The following is a 13410-nucleotide window of genomic DNA, read 5'->3' on the forward strand; positions in this document are numbered from 1 at the left end:
CTAGATAAGAGCAGGAAAGGGCAACAGGGCAGTCATCCAAGGGGATAGGAAAGCCTCCACATTTAGGTCTACATAGGACATGTTATTTCCAGACATCAAGGCCATTTTAATTCCCACCTCCATTCAAATGAATGGGCAGCCTGACAGGGTACACGTGCCAATGAAGAGGAGAGTACCAGAATGAACATGGAATGAAAGCTAGTACATCTCACTAGCCAGTGACTGATCTGTGTATTGGCTTGTGAATTCTTTGGAGGGGACTAATACATACGTAATTACATTTTCCCCACAATGTACCATTAAAAAAAATATGGAAACCTTTACCTGGAAACGCTTATGGAATTACCTTTCTTCTGACACCTTGCAAAACAGCCAGCCATAGTTATAGAGTTTGTTTTATTGCTTTTTAATTGCTGCACTTTTGTAAATAAGCACCACCATATAATTAAGAGGCTGAGACTCCATTCAGGTATGTGGGCAGACATCCTCGCCTCTCAAACTTGTGAGGCCAGGCATGCGCATGCAGGTGCATGCAGGTGCAATTAGCCACTTGCCCCATGGTGCATCCTCTCAGCCAAGGTTACACTATATTGAGCCTCAGGGCTTCTGTTTCTACTCTGTTTTCTAGACAGACAAATTCCTTTCTCTCTTTGCTGCTCAAAATATGTAAAACTTAGCAAGGAGAACTATGCTAGGTTAGGTTGTAAGCAGGTTAGTGTTGTAACAAGCTTAAAGAACATAAACAAAGTATATTTCCTCTTCCTCTTTTAAGAAAGGACTGAAAAACATTCTCCCCCTCAAAAGAATGCTGGAAAGCCACCAACTTCACTACTCTGAAATAAAAAAATTAATACAGCAGGCAGGGACTGTGTCTTATTCACCTCATGTAGCCCTACAGCGTGGCACATAGTAGGTATTCAATAAATATTTGCTGAATGAATTGGAAGAATTCAAAATTGTATCACAGATATTCTCAAAGTAGAAATGAACAGTCATTTTGAATCATTTCCTGATGTATGTATGTGGGGAGAGGAGTTTAGGAAGGGTGTAGAGAATATATACTTTATCTAGAGTGATTTGAAAATAGACAAGGGGAGAGAGATTTTCAAAAGAAATCCCACTGGCCTCAGTATTGTCACAACATAATTTTCTATTTAATGGGGCAATGACAAAAATGGATGGAAGAAAACAGTCTGGTCTTGGAATAATCAAATATGTTTAAAAACCACATACTGATATCAAACTCAAAAGTGAGTTTTTTCAGTTATTGGAAAACTGTTCCATAAAGAACACTGCATATCAAATTCTTTTCATTAATCAAAGAGCAGATAGACAAAGGAAGATTCATTCTTGAGTGTAAAGGATTATACAAATAATGAATCCAAGTTCAATGATTTATAGCTATGACAAATAAAGAATAGTGTTTAGGCAACAGTATTACTCCCAAATGGCTTCCCACTTGTAGAAAAACAGCTTCAGACAAGCCCCATAGTGTATACAGTGGTGCAAAATGACCTGGAAAAAATGGTTTCTATGGATATCATTTAGAGATGCACATCCCTGAATACCTTAAGGCTGAAGGTACTTTAAGCTCTCTTCCTCAAAGCAATTACAGCACAGGTTCTCCTGCCCAGGTTTTGTTTACATAAGAACAATCTTGGCCACCGGTCATTTGTGTAGGAGACAATCACTAGCTCTTTGAGCACAGGTAGGTTAATCAGTATGCACATAACACAATATTAAAATTTTCATGGGAAAAATTTTTTATTTAAAACAATAAAGGATCAGTAATACCTGCTGGTCTTTTATCCAAAGCAACTACAAAGGCTGTTAGTGAAACAGAGAAGACTTGGTTTTTAAAATGTTCGGAAAATACAAAGCATCACTGATCACCTGAAGGCCTCATTTTAATTTGATTCCAGATCCACGACGGCTTAGAGGTTGTCTTTTTGAAACAGCGTATTGCTAAAATCCTTATGTAGGTCAGAAATGGAACTTCAGAAGCCATCACATTCTGCTATCCTAATAAATAATTAGGGTCAAAACCTCACTTGTTTATGTTTCAAAAAAGTACATTATTTGGACTATAGCAAACATTGGGATTTTTAAAAATTCGAATATTAAATGGCATTCAGAACATCATCCACATGGACGAGGGAGAGATCAAATAAACCTGCAGATGCCTCTATATACAAAAAGGATGTCATAGGTTTTGGACTATTAAGTACTTTTCCTTCTCCAGACAATACCCTAAAAAAACAATTACAAAGTACTCTGAAACCCTGCCACACCCCTTTGATTAAATCACACTTCACAAAATATTTAGAGAAAGCATGAACAAATCAAATAAACATCAAGGCAGGAAATGCAGCCAGGAATGTCTGATCCTGAGCTCCCCCAGAGTCTGAAGGGCTGCCTCACTTGAAAATTTAATCAAACACAATCTACTGTAATTCCATTGCAGCCTTTGCACTTAAGGAAAGCTAGTTCAGTCTCTGACATTTTGATTTTCACAGCAGATGGAAGCAAAAAAAGAAAGAAAGAAAGAAAGAAAGAAAGAAAGAGAAAGAAAGAAAGAAAGAGAGAGAAAGAAAAGAAAAGAAAAAAAGAAAAACTTCCGTGGCTCACAAACATATGTGTCCAGTTGAGATTTTCTTTCTCCAGCCTTATGCAACATCCAGCAAACAAACAAACAAAAAGGTTATTTGCTATTACTCACTATTACTCCAGGATTTCAGTAAATATTTGATACTGATCTCAAAGAAGCCCGAATCCTGCTGGCTGGCCATGTCTGCGGCATACAAAGAGGCTGGGAGGACGGGCAGCTGCCGGGAGCAGGTACCGGGCGTGATGCGCCTGTCACAGGTTGTGATGTCAGCGCGGGGTCAGGCGCCGAGAGGCAGCTCTGCGGATTCACCTCCGGCTCCAGCCGGGAGTCCTCATCTAAAGGACACCGCCGAGCAGAGAGAGATGCTCGGCCGCTCCTCCTCCTCCGGGTCCAGGACTTGCTTCTTATTTGCTGGGTGCTGATTCCCCTGCAGCCCTCGGAGGCGGCGGCCGCGCTGCTTTCATTTCGGGGCTGTCATCACCAGAAACGCCGGCTGCCGGCCGCCCACCAGCTCGGCTCCAGTCAGGTATGGAACCGAGGAAGACCCCACCTGAACTGGGATCGGCTTTCTCCTGGGAGGGAGGGTTTCTAGGCCGGCCTCCCTGACGCGATGCAGGCAGCCTCCGGCCCTCACGGCCGCCGCAGGGCTGAGGGATGGGCCAGGAGCGCCGCCCCCTGCCCCTGGCCCCTGTCTCAACCTGAGTCGCGGCTCAGCCTCCGCCTAGGCTGCCGGAGGAATTTTCCCAGCTTCGGTGGATCCTCTCTCTTCAGCAAGGTTTCCCGTGAGCGGCCCGGGTGTGCTCTGGCTGCTGCTTCCCCTTGTGTCTGTCCCTGAAATAAACACAACTGCAGCACGCTGCGGTAAGCAAAGCTGCAGCCCTGCATCTGGTTGCAGCGACGGTTTGAAAAACCCCATCCGTCAGCCTCCCTGCAGTAAGGAGGCTCAACAAGAGGACGCTTGTCTGGGCTTTTTCTTCCCTGCCTTCCACACGCACGGTGGAATCTGCATTTTGTACTTTTCCCTCCCAGAAATGCAGTCTTTTCAAGGGCCACCGGAGCCCGAACGTGTGCACTCTAAGGGAACAGTACAAACTGCTTAGCTGGCTTGTTTTTGCAATGTCACACATTCCACAATGAATCTTATTCTCAAACCTCTCATTTCTAAGACTCACCAAGCCCAGTGAAGCTTATTTATTTTATTTGTATGAAAAGGACAAGAAGCAAAGCATTAGATTCCTTGCTTTACAATGGCTTTTGATTTCACGAATTCTTGATATTAGGTGTCCTGATATTGGTTAGCTTTGTTTCACATTACCATTTAGCCTGACCAGGGGATTAAATCAGAGTACTGCATTCTAATAATGACAGGTTATGTTGGAGGAGGTGGGATTTAGCCAACTATCTCATAAACCACAGGATCCTTCCCAAGTCCCAGTACATTCATGATTAATGTTTTCTAAAAAACAACAAAAAAGTAATAAACCATGTTAATCAGTATTTAACACAGCAATGTTGGGCAAACTCCCCAAATCAACACACAAACAGGACTTCCTAGATTAACAGTTCATTTTAGAAATGGAAGGGAAAGACTACAATGTACTTTTATTTTTGTCTTAAAAATATTTAAAAAATTCAACACTAAATAAAACTTTTAGAACTATGTCCTGAAAGGCCCTAAGATACTTTATCAATTTAATCAGTTTTTCAAACTCATTACACTTACCCAAATGGCAAGCACTCAATCACTCAGATTTCCAGCTCCACTTATACACTTTATTCTGATGAAATCTCTCATCAGATTGACTTCTTTTTAATTCATGTGCATACTCAAGTTGCTGAGCTGATTTTATCACTTGTACTTTGAATGTATGCATTCGAGGTAAAATAAGACCCAAAGGTTTTACCTTGAAACAATTATTATATCTGAAAATAAATTTCATACCTACGCCCATCTGATCTGGTGCTTCCTCAAGACTCAGATGACAATGAACGAACCGGTAGGCTACACAGTACCCTGAGATTAATGATGGCACGGGCTCTCAAGGCAGGGCCCCATGTTGGCTCCTGGCACCAGCGCTCATTAGCTTTGAGCCCCAAAGTAAGTTATTAACTTTGCTAAGCCTTCATTTCCTCATCTGTAAAATGGGGTTGTACTTTCTTCCTACAGTTGCTGGAAACAATAAATAGCACTATATATGAGAGGGGCTCAGCATAGTATTTTGCCCATAGTTAGCACTTCATTACATTTTAGCCATATTGGTTTTTTTTTTTTTTTTTTTTTTTTTTTTTGAGACAGTCTCACTCTGTCGCCCAGGCTGGAATGCAGTGGTGCAATCTCGGTTCACTGCAACCTCTGCCTCCTGGGTTCAAGCGATTCTCCTGCCTCAGCCTTCCAAGTAGCTGGGGTGACAAGCATGCACCACCATGCCTGGCTAATTTTTGTATTTTTAGTAGAGATGAGGTTTCACACTGTTGGCCAGAGTGGTCTTGAACTCCTTACCTCAGGTGATCCGCCTGCCTTGGTCTCCCAATGTATAGGCATGAGCCACTGCTCCCAGCCCATTCATTCTTACTATGAATCCTTTGTGACTCTAGAATAGAATTCTTTTTAAAAAAAGCTAAACACTTTTTTTCCTTTACTCTTTATGTGGTTTAAAAGATATATTACTTTTGAACACCAGTGGTAACTATTTGGGAAGAGCAAGTTGGAGACATTTAAAATCAGTTGCAATAAGCAAACATGCTATTGTATATTGCTACTCAAATACATAGAGATTCTCTCTGTTGACTTTATTTTCTAAAAAATTTAACTGGCTTTTTAAAGTTTTCAATACTTAAATATATAAGTTTTCACTATTTAACTGCTACAAACATACTAACTTGCTGAGAATGCCACTCATATATATTTCAAGGGAAACTATCATAAAAATGTAAATGCTACTTAGAAAATAATGTTTTCAATGGCATCTGGCTTTCACTGTGAAGAGTGAATCAGCAACTAAGAGCCCAGTTTCTGTCTCTTAGAACCTGAAATCTTGTCCAGTGTACGCTTTTTTTTTTCATTTGAGTACCTTTAGAGAGGGCATATACTGTAAAAGAACAGAAAAGGGCTTTTGTTTTGTTGAAAGGCCTGCAAATCAAACAGAATGACACCTGCTGCAAGCTGAGTTGAAACATTTATCCTTTTGTCTCCTCTCTCTCTGGGGCGCTTAAAAAAAGTAGTCAGAAGAGGCACCTGGACAGAGGTACTTTAAAATACAACAGTAAAATCTGAATGTGTTCCTGGCTTGCTAGTGACTTCAGTTATGATTTAAGAGGACCTAAAGCTATCTCAGCTTTCATATCTGTAAAACAGAGGGATCCTTCCTTAAAAATTTTAGGAGAACATACAATGAATCGTCAAGCATGGAATCAGACATAGATATTGGGGGCTGAGTGAAAGATAATAGTAATACAGGAAAAGTGGAAGGCCTCAGAAAATGTTATCAAAGAGTGAGAAAAAGGTCGGGCGCAGTGGCTCATGCCTGTAATCCCAGCACTGTGGGAGGCCGAGGCGGGCGGATCACGAGGTCAGGAGAGCAAGTTCATCCTGGCTAACACAGTGAAATCCCATCTCTACTAAAAATACGAAAAAATTAGCCGGGCGAGGTGGCGGGCGCCTGTAGTCCCAGCTACTTGGGAGGCTGAGGCAGGAGAATGGTGTGAACCCAGGAGGCAGAGCTTGCAGTGAGCTGAGATCACGCCACTGCATTCCAGCTTGGGCGACAAAGCGATACTCCACCTCAAAAAAAAAAAAGAGTGGGAAAAAGTCGGAAAGTGGCCTGACACAAGTGATGACACTAAATGACACCATCTACATCTGCTGAATATAAATAGTGTACTTAAAAATACATGTATTTTTATATTTAATCCTCACCTCAAACCTATGAAGTAAATACTGTTATTAGTCCCATTTACAGATGAGAAAATTGAGGCTTAAGGAGGCATAAAATAAGGTCAAACTCATACGGCTGGTAAAATTTAGGTCTATTTTAGACCCTGAGACATTTATCGTAACTTTGTTATTATTTTTTTAATCACAAGCAAGGTGAGAATCATGCTTACCAAGTTCTTCATAGAAAGTTCAGGAAGAAGCTGGGCACAGTGGCTCATGCCTGTAATCCCAACACTTTGGAAAGTCAAGGCGGGTAGATCACTTGAGGTCAGGAGTTCAGGACCAGCCTGGCCAACATGGCAAAATGCCGTCTTTACTAAAAATACAAAAATTAGCTTGGCGTGGTGGCACCCGCCTGTAATCCCAGCTACCCAGGAGGCTGAGGCAGGAGAATCACTTGAACCTGGGAGGCAGAGGTTGCAGTGAGCCTAGATTGTGACACTGTACTCCAGCCTGGGCAACAGAGCAAGACTCCATCTCAAAAAAAAAAAAAAGTTCAGGAAGAGATGCTAAGGTACTCCTTAATATAGCAGAGGTGCTTCAGGTCCCATTGACTCTCCCAGCCTATTCACTGCCTTCCTGCCTGGCTTTAGCCTGGGTGACGTATTCCCTGGGGGCTGTATCCAATTCCGAGAAACCGAGAGAAGAATGCCTTTATTTTTCACATTAATTTGATTCATTATACAGGCTGTGATCTCTACAAGGATGCCTGACCTAGAGTGGAGGTGGGGTGATTGACGATGAAAATCCAGTCTGAACTCCACTCTCCAATTTGGCAGGCATAGAAGTGGCAATGGGCTGCTTCTACCCTGGCATGGGTCTGCATCAGTCCAGGACGCAATTCAGAGGAAGGGGTGCCTATTTTTTTCCATCAAGATACCACATGGGCTGGTGGTAGCTCTGGGTGGTCAGTGGGAAGGAGGTAGGTGGTCAGAAGAAAGAAGTGACCCACTGGTCACCTGTGTACCTATGTCCTAGCAAGCCGTGTGTAGCAGAGTGGGATGAGAGTGGTAAAGGATACAGGGATTATATCTCACAATCTATGGCATTTACTCTCCTCCTGCCTTGATCCCGATTATAACCATCTGTCCTGTCTCTTCCTCCAGAAGACCCGCGTCTTACTCAGCTTTGTGTTCCCTACATTTCCATAGCACACCGTAAGTCCTCATGCACTAAACATATGTTGCTTGTCATGCCTGCCTGTTATCTGCTGCCTGTGAAAAAAAAAATGTGTAAGAAATGCAATTTTTTTTGTTTTAATTCATACTTAATTTACTTTTTTAAAAAGCATTTTGGACAATTTTTTGAGGCTAAATTGTGTGGCATTCAAAAAATGTGAAAACAAAGCCTTGCAAACAGCCTGGATGCATGCCAACATCAAGAGCCATTACCTAATGATTTTAAACCATCTGATTGAGTTGATCGGGTTAGGATTGGAATCCACCCCCTTTCCTTGTAGACGGATGCACGTGGGTACACATGTGTAATTACTGTCACAGAGTGACATGTACATTCATGAACAGAATGTGTTAGGCAGAAAAGAAATGTTTCACTAGCATCCTGAGGAAACAAAGGAAATCACTAAATGCAAGATAATAATTGCTTTATCAATTTTTGATCAGCAGCCTCAACTTCCAAAAAAGCATGAACTACATTATATTCCCACTATTATACATTGTATCTTAAGAACAGTCCCAAACCAAATTAAGCATCCCCTGAATTGAGATACAAAGACAACAGTTACAATCAATGGTGACAAGTATGGAAAAAGGGTTTTGTTTTTCTTTAAACAGTAGAATAAGAGGGCTTTTAGAGATAATCTAAAGGACAAAGTGTTGAGATAAATAACAAACTTCTCTTTTGACGTATTTTTGATGAACAATTTGGACAGATCTAGCCTATCCTAAGAAATATTAGAGAAAAAATATGAAATGATGCCACACAATGTCCATGTGGTAAGCATCCAACACAATAATCATTCCCTTAAAAAACTCCAACCCACATAGATAAATCTCCACAAAAATAGATTCAGCAAGTTTTGAAAAACATGTACTCCATTACTATCCACTGCAATTTTTTTCAATGAATTGAAATACATTTAAATTTTTTGAATGCAATAGAACTTCATTATAGCAAAGCTTGTTGTTGTCCAGATTCAAACATAAACAAGAAAAATCATGTCTTCCAAAATTGTTTTCATTGAAACATAGCAGCAGAACTCATTTCTTCTTCCCTACTCAGCTCCCCTGCGAAGGGGTTTTATAAGGAACCCAGAGCCAAGACAAAGCAATAGGAAGTCTAGCACAATGGGAAGCCCCTGAAGGGTTTAAGCAGAAGACAATAAAAGACCCTGAGAAGCGGCAGCAGGGAGTGGAGGAGACAAAGCCTGGAATTTACTCTGCTTTCTGCTCTGCACATGGAAGGCCCCCTCCTTATGTCCATTGTCACCCAAGGTGTTTTGATAGGTCTAGAGTGGGGTAAAAGAATGGTATTTATTGAGGCCTAATATTGGGGCCTGGGGCTGGGCTGTATATCAGAGGGCATACACAGACAAAGCTGAACAAAGGGCACACCGACTGGGCACCTGCTGGGCACTTCTCTAAAACTGGCACTGAGACATCATTAGAATGAATTAGAACTAGGGCACCAGTTAACCCGGGCCTGCACACTAGTGAAAGGAAAACTGAGCCTCTCCCCTGACCCTGCCTCAGACAACTGAATGGTGACTTCAAGAACAAATATTCAGGCCAGGTGCGGTGGCTCACGGCTGTAATCCCAGCACTTTCAGAGGCTGAGGTGGGCAGGAGTTCAAGACTAGCCTGGCCAACATAGTGAAACCCTGTCTCTACTAAAAATACAAAAATTAGCTGGGCATGGTGGTGGGCACCCGTAATCCCAGCTACTCAGGAGGCTGAGGCAGGAGAATCGCTTGAACCCAGGAGGCAGAGGTTGCTGAGATCATGCCATTGCACTTCAGCCTGGACAACAAGAGTGTAACTCTGTCTCAAAAACAACAGCAACAACAACAACAAATAATAATCAAAGGATATTAATTAGAAGGGAAGTGACATTGTAGACCAGACCATGCTCTATCATATAGAAGCTGTACTGCTGGCAAAGTTGTTGAGCATCTCATGGCCTCATTTTCCTCGTCTGTAAACTAGTGCCTTGTTACACAAATCTGTTATGAGGATTACATGAGTGCCTAGGCAGATGATAACTGTTATGTAGCAAATCTGTAGCGAGAAATGAACCCAGAATACGCAGCGCAAAATTCCTCTTTAACTCCACAGTCAGGTTAGGAAAAGAGAAGAGAAAGAAGGAGAAGAGAGAGAACCTGCCAATCATAGACAGACCCCCGTCCCCATCCACCTCTGCTGGCTACGAAGATAAAGCAGATCTGCCCACAAGGCTGGAAGTTTTGGAAAGGTGAAGAAAGTCTAAATACATGCACATACAAACACTATTACTTAACATTTTAGTGCTTCCAATGTTTGGTGCCCAGGGTAAACTTCCATTTGAGTAGAGGTTCCGGTTAGGCTAGTATCATCTCAGAATTTACCTAATTTAGTCTTCTCATCAACCTCTCAAAGTAGGGTCTGCATATTTGGATATTATTAACCTGTAGCCAAAACCAGGAGATGCTGTGGTTCATACATATTTTGTACACATAAAGATTCAACCTCAATTTCTGCAGAATAAGGTCATAAGCACACTTAGTATTTAATGTATTTAAAGACATGTATGCAAAGAGAAAACATGGCATTTCCCCCACTGCCCCTTAGCATGAAAGCATACAACACTAATGATAACTTTATTATCCTATTTTTGAATACCACCAGCAACCTGAGAAATTATTTACGTTCAGATACAAGCAGGTCAAATATAACTGGCTAAAATAGAAGCCAACTATTAATACATAATTATAAAATATTAAGTCCTTTCTGAAGAAGCAAAAAATGGCATTTGCGGCTGGGCACGGTGGCTCACGCCTGCAATCCCAGCACTTAGGGAGGCTGAGGCGGGTGGATCACCTGAGGTCAGGAGTTCAAGACCAGCCTGACCAACATGGTGAAACCCTACCTCTACTAAAAATACAAAAATCAGCTGGGTGTGGTGGCGGGTGCCTGTAATCCCAGCTACTCGGAAGGCTGAGGCAGAAGCACTGCTTGAATCCGGGGGCGGAGGAGGTTGCAGTAGGCTGAGATAGAGCCACTGCACTCCAGCCTGGGTGACAGAGCAAGACTCTGTCTCAAAAAAAATAAATAAATAAAATGGCATTAGCTTTGCATATTATTATTTACCAGAAATGCAGACACATAATGCTTCACAGTATAAAAAACACTTATATTTATATCAGTCATCATCACCCTTTAGATTTGCCATCTACAGGAGAACTAAGAAAATGTTGGTTCTTCTCTGTACGAACGATAATCAGGCAAAACAAAAAAATACAGCATTCTCATAGTTGTATGAAGTTATTGGGTGATATTCCTATTATTTGGTGATAAAAATTAAATACCTTTTAGGGCTAGAGTGAATATTCCCACCAGTGTTCCCAATTTGACACACAAAAATAAATATCAGAGTTTAAGTTATAAGGGAAAGATCAACTTTTCCTCAAGATACCATTTACTGTACATAATAATTAAAACTTATAATTTCAAATCAATGAAGTTGAGGAAAATTAGAAATTTTGGATAGCTTTTTTAGTGCATGCTACTTAAATTTTACATTTTTTTCCTTCTAGATGCTAAAATGTTTTTGCTTTCTAGGTAGGACCATGTTTATAGTTACCTACTAGCAAAGGTTGAAGGGCTGGGAATTAGGAAACTCGTGATTCTGCTTTTTATTTTGACCCTGATCCTATGACCTTGGACGTGTTATTTATCTACTAAAAGAAGAACACTATTTCCCAGCCCCAGACTGCCTCGTCTCTTAGGACAAGCCAATCCTTGGTTTTCTATACCACTGGGAGGAACCACTGCATAGGAAAAGCAGAACACCGGGTAATAAATTATTCTGTATAACTCTTTGGCAAACATTATTTAATTTTTTGGCAATAGATTCACCTTCTTGGTTATGTTCTAATAAAGCTCATGTCAAGAGTATCCATGAAAACACACACTGGCTGGCTAGCAGGAGAAGCTGACATAGGACCAAAAAATAATTGGGGATTAGAAAGCGATAAATCAATATAAAAACTATCAAGCTGTCTACTGTGAAGTTAATGAAGTAATTCAAAGTGCTTTGTTCAGCTTAGAGGAAAACCAATAGAAACTATATAACTAGACAATTCTTGTAAATCAGGAATAAACAATAGTCACACACCAGGTTATTATCACTGAGATTAAGGACAGTGGTCTAGGGAATTAAGGATATGTTACAGCATCACTTCATTTGGAACTACCACTTTAAAAAGAAGTGTATACCTCACTGAGCATCACAGATTTCACCTTCAAAGTTTTCAATGTGACCATCTGTTCATGGAGCTGTCTGGTACAGACCCCGGGTTTCTGTCATTTAGAAGATGGTGGTCTAAGCCCAATAACAGTGGGGCAGAAAAACCCATACATCACCTTCCCTCTCACAGACGACGTTTAACTGTACAGTAGTAGAAAATGTGACTGTGAAGGAGCAAGTATATTTCAGAGGACAGAGAAAGTCTTACAGGGCGTGTGTTTAGAAAGGGTGGGGAATCACCACCCTCCTTTGACCAGACAGGCAGGGCTTTGTGTAGGAGGGTGGGGCTGTCAGAAACTGTCTGAATGATGGAAGGCAGCAGCTTAGCAGGCTAGTGGGAAGAGCGACTCCAACTGCACGGCTCAGCTTAGGAGGCGCAAGTGAGGTCAAGAGTAATGATCTTTGCAGACCGTCTGTAGGGGTGAGATCACTCTGAGAAGCCCAAGGAAACAGAAGTGGACAGTCATGGTTCTGACTCTCAGTGTTAGCTATGGAGAAACTCAAGCTCACGGTCAGATAAGCCCTGCTCCACCCAGTAATGGCCCCAGTGATCCACTTACGTGTTTGACCTATTTCTTTCTCATTTGTAAGGTGCACATGATACTGCTCTTTACATAAGGTTGTTTCATGATCTTAAAGGAGATTATGTAGATGAAAGGGCTTTGTATTCCCAGGGTGCTAATATTAGATTCTCAGGGCTCCCATCAGTGTAAGATTCAGACAAATAAGAGGGTGAGTGGTCCCTGCTCAGCCCGTCGCCCCTAAAGAAACACACTGGCAACTTCCCTCCTTGTAATAGCCTGCTGGACTTTTAGTTTTGGGTTTAGGGACATGCCAGGGGTGTCCTGCTCTTTAAGTGGCCATTCATCAACTCCAGGAATGTGCTGGTGGTTTGCCTGAGTCTTATCCAAATGCCACTCTGGATTTTGGATAAATACAGGATGGGTGGCAACTGTGGTCAAATTACTACTCCACCCTACCACAAGCCTTATTTTCCACCTTCTTTGCTCCTCAAGGGAGTTTCCCCTTTTTCTTATCCTTTAAAATTATTTTAAAATATTTATTTGTCTATGAATTCTTATATCCTTACCTTGGCATATGATTTTCCTATATACAATTAAAATTTTGTGTTCATTACAAACAAGGGGTAGCAGAAGTGTAAGGGAAGGGACATGGATGTGGTTATATCCTTACCTTGGCATATGATTTTCCCATATACAATTAAAATTTTGTGTTCATTACAAACGAGGGGTAGCAGAAGTGTAAGGGAAGGGACATGGATGTGGGCTTCACCAGACTTCTGGATGAAAGATGAGATGACTAGACAATTCCAGTAGTGAGAAATGTATTAGGAAAAAGGCTGAATACAGAAAAAGTACAGCAATATGCTCTCCTTTGGCTTTAT

The 13410-nt window shown here is 41.4% G+C and overlaps 1 protein-coding gene and 1 long non-coding RNA gene across 3 annotated transcripts in view; one reads left to right on the top strand and one right to left on the bottom strand.

Moving 5' to 3' along the window:
* Positions 1–3441, bottom strand: part of FRY (furry homolog (Drosophila)) — a 272464-nt gene extending 269023 nt beyond the window's left edge. For both annotated transcript variants that reach the window (XM_011946910.1, XM_011946909.1), the window contains exon 1: positions 2720–3441. In XM_011946910.1, the coding sequence (XP_011802300.1) occupies positions 2720–2789 (70 nt within the window). In that variant the 5' untranslated portion in view covers positions 2790–3441. The remainder of the gene's footprint in view (positions 1–2719) is intronic.
* On the top strand, positions 2942–10796 carry LOC105515160. The gene is made up of 4 exons (XR_001002273.1): positions 2942–3134; positions 7230–7321; positions 7649–7699; positions 8784–10796. It is a non-coding gene; the product is annotated as an uncharacterized LOC105515160 (long non-coding RNA).
* Positions 10797–13410: the final 2614 nt, after the last annotated feature.

This window comes from Colobus angolensis, unplaced genomic scaffold (genome assembly GCF_000951035.1).
Source record: "Colobus angolensis palliatus isolate OR3802 unplaced genomic scaffold, Cang.pa_1.0 Scaffold255, whole genome shotgun sequence".
Lineage (NCBI taxonomy): Eukaryota > Metazoa > Chordata > Mammalia > Primates > Cercopithecidae > Colobus > Colobus angolensis.